Raw genomic sequence first — 5,869 nt, forward strand, 5'->3', positions numbered from 1 at the left:
ATCTCATCCTGCTTTCTTTAACAGTCATATGTATCACTCACTTTAAATTTTTGCCCTGGAAAATGTAAACAAAGGCAGCGTGCAGTTAATCGCTTCATCTGACACCTTCCCCTCGCCAGCTGTTTCAGGCATTAAAAATAACTACATAGAAATAATCAATCTTGTCGCTGATAGTCTGGTTTGCTTTTGCAGGCCATATAGAGTAATCAGAATTAATTTCAGTCTGTTTCGTGACCAGTAAAAAACTCCTCACAGGAGCTTTAAATACCTTACATACAACATTTCAGAAAGCAAAACAATTTGCACAAGAGACACTGTTAAATCCCTGAGTAAAACAATCATGGTCCAGGTCACAGGTAATTCAGAATCTGTTTCATTATGACCGGTGCTGCATTGCCATTAGACAGTAGCAATGTGATGTATTTACAGTTTACCCCCCAGATGGGAATGAAGGACATTGATGAGGAAGGGAATGAGGCCGGCTGGGGTAGGACAGGATTTGCTTGAAGTTATGATGACGTTAAAAAATGCCAGTGGGCATGGCCTGTGCCCTGTGATCTGAGCTGCAGATTCTTTCCCTCTTTTGGACATGATGTTCAGGCTGGTAGAGGCGGCTTTTACCAAACTGGCGTTCAAAATTCCAAAAAGTTAGTTGAGGAGTGAGAGCCAGGTTTTAAGCTTTTGTGTCATTCAAGGGTAAATCAAGGCTATACAGACATCAGGCTCATCCTACTGCTTTCAGGTCTTTGTGTAGGACAATGAAAGTCCACTAAAGAAACAGCCATCTTCTAGCTGACGATTAAAGTTTCTTATCAGTAGTTAATTTAATAATATTATCAAAAATAAATTAACAGTGTTTTTAGAAACCAATTCAAAGGACTCCAGCATCATATAAGAACCATTAGCCAACAATGGTGGAAGAATCTGCCCCACGATTTCCGACCCTCACCACACAGTGGGTCAGCACACATTTGTCCTGTTGTGCAAACATGTGTCATGTCATCAGCAGGTTGTTGAGTTTGATAACAATGTTGGCAAAGTCAGTGAGTTCCACAAAGTCCGAGGTGATGATGTTGACCCCGTCCACCCCCGGCTTCTGAGCCTCCACCCAGGACATGATGGTTGGCAGGTTTCTAGAGCCACAGAGGAAAAAAACGTTGAATTAGAAGTTGTACAATTACACTGATTTTTGTTACACTGAACATCCTGTCGCTTGATTTTAATTTAAAACAGATTTCCTGGCCTGGAAAACATACTCAAAATATCAAGCCAGATCTCAGTCAATGACGCCAAGTCTCAGTCTCGTTATGGTTTCTTGTTATGGCTATAGCTTTGCCAAACTCTAATCAGCTGAATGTCTATCTGTCCATGAAAAAGGTCTTGAGATACAGTCTCTTCATCTAATGATGTGGGAGAAAGTGGACCTGATGGAAAAAAAGGGCAGTGTTTCTGTCAGCGAGAAACTACTTTGCCAGTATTGTCTCTAAGTCATTGCTTTGTGTTCAAACTTTTTCTGTTTTGTTCTTGGCACAGGCGTACACACACCGCTATGACTCAGTAGCTATATCACTTCTAACACCCTGAAGTTCTCCACAATGTCTGAACCGCCAGCAGAACAAAACCAGGAAGTCAGAATGTTTACCCAGCGGAGATAAACAAACCCATTTCCTCGGAAGTGCAAAATTAGGCCGCCTCCTGTCTCGCCAGAGCGTCCGTGCTGGAGTTTTAGAAGCCAGCGTCGGTGGCAGTTTCCCTCAGTCTGTAAGGGTCTGGTGGGTATGTACTGTAAGTCAGGATTTCCCCAGTCATTTCCCGTTAAGTCTTTGGCACATGGAGCTGTATGACTGCTCAAGTTTGTGCAAATAATTTGGTCCTTGCTTAGGAAATCAGACCGCTTATCTGATAGATGAAGTGTATTTCTGATTCATCCTCTGTTTGGAAATGGATACAGAGGATTATAGTTCATCCTTTGTGAAGTGACTTTTCTCTGTGATATGCAGTTTTTCAAGATGCCACATCACTATTGATCCTATTTTAATCATGCAAGCGCATGGGATATTTTGGTTCATGGTGCAGCGGGACTAAAGGGCTGGGAGGAGTGTAATATAAATCCCAGTGCGCAGAGATTAATAGATACGCTTTCAGCCAGGGCAATTCACTGGTTTTTATAGCTCCCAAACAGCTGTGCCAATCACAGGGAAGCATTACAACAATAACTCATTACATAGAAGGATGGATAGAAGATGAAAGGAAGATGAGTGGAAGAGTTTAAACTGTTATAAACTTATACTTATTATTTTATCACTTTGCACTTGGCAAAAATATCGTCAAAGGTTTTGCTTTTCCTTTTTCTTAGGCATGACTAAAGCTGCAGATTCTCTTTGCTGAACATTGACAGCATTGACTGTACTGCCCTCTACTGGCCGGAAGAAAATAAATATATGAGCAGAAGGAGAAAAGGACAAAGTTCAAGGATGCACAACACAGGCATGCACACTCATAAAATATAAGACGTTTTTTCAAAAGAAAAGTAGATGCATGGAAAACACCACAGATGTTGACTAACACATGAATGTATACACTGTATGTCAACACATTTACAATATTCATCACCAGTCTCGTATAACAACCTCAAACATAGACACTGACCTCTCCACCAGGTAGTTGCGTAGCCCCCAGACCAGGCCCTTTGCAACAGTGTTGGGCCTGGGTGTGAGGATGGCCTGCGAAACGTGGAAGGAGCCCTGCTTGGCTCTTTCCTTCAGTGTCGTGTTCAGGAACTACACAGGAGAGAGTCATACACAAACTGTTAAACAACAACAAATCTAATCTAAATCACTTGATGAAGCATTGAGTACATTGACCTGAAGTCTAGTACAGAACAAGAAATAATTATTATAGATTGCTGTAACTACAGAGACCTATAATACAAAATAATATAGTGGAATAAAACTGTAAGAAGTAAAAAATACAAAATTGCTGATTTGTTTCAGCTTGAATCCTCAATCTTGTGCAAATAGTGAGTCGCAGACATCTGTATTGATTTCCACTTAATGAGATAAGAGAAGTATGCATACTGGTGAGTCCTTATCACACAGTGTTGTTTGTCTGACCTGTATGAGCTTGAGGGGTTCTGTGGTGTTGGCCCAGGGAGCAGGGATTTTGTTGCCAGGCCACATGAGGGGGGTGTCCTGACCTGATGGATGATGGTAAAACACAATCACCTGAGGAAGAAGAAGGAATAAGTTAAAAAGACTGCACATTCTACCTCAGTGATTTAGCAGAAAAACAATGAGAAGAGTGGTTGAGGGTCTTTTCTAATGACATGATTCTTTTCTGCTCTCTCTCCTCTAACTTTTTCACCTATGTCCACGGCTCTGCTTTCTCTCTTTCTCCTTCTCCTTTGAAAACTAAGCCAATCACAGATTAGGGTCATGGGGACAGGAATTCTACTGATAGTAGTTGAATGAGACACAGACATGCACCTGGAAGCACACAGCTTCTCATTAACATATATGTAAGTACATGTATATAAAGGGAGGATGAAAAAGAAATAAATGAAGAAATAGTGAGATAAGGAATTCAAAGAACTGATAAGAAATATAGAAATGGTGGCAGAGATAGAGGGAACGGTATTTAACTGGGGGTACGGGCAGCAACGGCAGAGGATTGTAGGAAAGCTTAAAAAGACAAAGCGAAATGAGTGTAAGAGCAGGATAAAAGCAAATACCACGGCAGAAGTAAAGCGAGCTGAATGGTGGAACAACTGTTAATGGGATGACGCTCAACACTAATTCTTGTTCAGAGGAGTCATAGGCCATGGGGATTACCCGACCACAGGGTTAATTGGGCTAACTGCAAACACACACACACCTGTTTACTCCTTTTGCATGTATATGTATGGTACATATCTAGTATGTCTTTCAATGCAGGTGCACACAAACACAGCAGAGAAAGCCTTTCAGGATGAAGATGATAACTTATTTGTTTTCTTTTATCAATATGTTCATATTAAGATTAAAAACAGATTCCACATACTAAAAGGTTTGGATGGAAATAAAGGGGAGATTTGCATTTAAATGTTTTACAATTTGTTTTTCAGTCTTTACTTTCAAGGTTGCATTCTGACCTCACCTGGTATCCCTTATCCCAGAGGTAGTCCAGGGTGATGCCCTCAACTGTAGCGTTGTTACACAGCTTGCTGCCAAACACTTCCTGGAGCATGTGGATGAGGTATGTGTGGTGCTCTGCGTTCATTGCATAGTGGTGGTTGAAGTCCAGGAACACTATCTTAATATAAAATAAAAAAAATCCAAATCAGTCAGTTAGATCTGTGGACAAGCTGATGTATCTGATCTTTCATGAAAATACTTTAAAGTGCTTCTCACCTCTTTCCTGTGTTTGTCTAAGAAGGAGTTAATTTCTAATAAGCCATCCCTCACCTTTAGGGCAGAACAAAGTAAAAGGTTAGAGGCCTAAAGGTGAATTGGTCATTGCGGTCACATTTCAGAGCTCAAAAGTATGCCTTGATGAGTTGTGGAAAACACAAACAACATCACATTGCATCATAAAAAAGAATAATGGTTATAAAGTCAAATATGCACTGTAAAGGCTTAATAATTAAGTACACCTACAGTGCATTAAGTTGTTTCCTGTCAAAACACTGTCTTGGGGACAGGAATGACCCATTTCCGAAGAGGGATGTTTACAGCTAAACGGGCAACCTTTGATCCCTGCTCAAAGGCCCCCTCAGTCCCTCCAACAACAACACCAGCTGGAAACTAGAACACGATAGAAGCTGAATAAAATCAAAAGTCTGGACAAGTTAAATATTTTAAGGAACATTGAAATATAACTTTGATCATTTCAGGGACAGGAGACTTCTGATCTGGAAAGACAAAACAAGGAAGGATAATACCAGATTTGCCTGATTCAATAGAAAAAAGAACCCCAGTTAATAATAAAACCTAATAGGAAAGAAGAGGGAGATTGGCAAAATAAGGCTTTAAATGTGAATAAATTGCGTTGCTCACCTTGTGGCCAAACAAGCCATGGATGAAGTAGATCTCTATTCCACGCTCGCCTGGTTTGGAGGAGACCCTGAGATCAAAGTAGCGAATTCCTGCATCCAGCTGCTCTTTAAATGACAGATTCTAGGAATAAAGATACCACATATGACGCTACACATTACAGCTGGCAAAAAACCCCAATCACATCTGTTATGTTGTAAAATGCACCGATTTTTATATTTTGTATGTCATCTGCAAGCTCCCTGGCTACACAGATGGTTGGGTTTGTACATATTTGTGATATGAATTGAGTACCTGGGTCATGGACCACTTCACCATGACTTTCTTGGCTAAGACGCTGAACATGGTGGCCAGGTACTTGACATATACCTTCTGATCCGGGCCCACTGGAGCTTGCACATCCACCCAGTAGGTAAAGGAATCGTGAGATCCTGGGAGATAGATTTTCAAAAGGGAAAATAAAAAAAGATGAGTGGAAGAGCGTGATAAAGGTGGTATTTTTAAGCATTACATGTACAATTAATGACTGTACTATCACTTTTCTCTCAGACTTAACGCTCTGTTGTTATCGTTCCAAAGTTCACAGTGGTGTAAGGTTTTAATGGATAGATGATCGCGCAGAGGAGAGACCAAACATCTTTACGCACGCTCACCAGGCACTGCGAGGTGTTTGAGGGGCATGGCACTGAGCTTGGAGGGAAGCGAGCCCATCCAGTCGGCATTGACATTGCCGATCCCCGCAGGACGAGTCTTCATGTCAGAGCCGGCCTGTCAACAACCCCCCTCAGGATGCCGCTCTCTGGTGCAATCCCGGCGACGGATTCCCGTGCGCTCCCAAC

The 5,869-nt window shown here is 41.5% G+C and overlaps 1 protein-coding gene across 1 annotated transcript; it reads right to left on the reverse strand.

Moving 5' to 3' along the window:
* Positions 1-994: 994 nt before the first annotated feature.
* On the reverse strand, positions 995-5,786 carry plcxd2 (phosphatidylinositol-specific phospholipase C, X domain containing 2). The gene is made up of 8 exons (XM_069667758.1): positions 5,684-5,786; positions 5,325-5,461; positions 5,034-5,153; positions 4,389-4,442; positions 4,135-4,290; positions 3,114-3,224; positions 2,650-2,780; positions 995-1,133 (listed from the first exon to the last, which is right to left on the reverse strand). Exons 1-8 carry the CDS (start codon positions 5,784-5,786, stop codon positions 995-997), a joined length of 951 nt encoding a protein of 316 aa, XP_069523859.1.
* Between the last annotated feature and the right edge of the window lie 83 nt (positions 5,787-5,869).

The sequence above is a fragment of the Semicossyphus pulcher genome, unplaced genomic scaffold, assembly GCF_022749685.1.
Source record: "Semicossyphus pulcher isolate SPU_LCO1_2020_fin unplaced genomic scaffold, fSemPul1.0.p SCAF_18, whole genome shotgun sequence".
In the NCBI taxonomy this organism is placed as follows: Eukaryota; Metazoa; Chordata; class Actinopteri; order Labriformes; family Labridae; genus Semicossyphus; species Semicossyphus pulcher.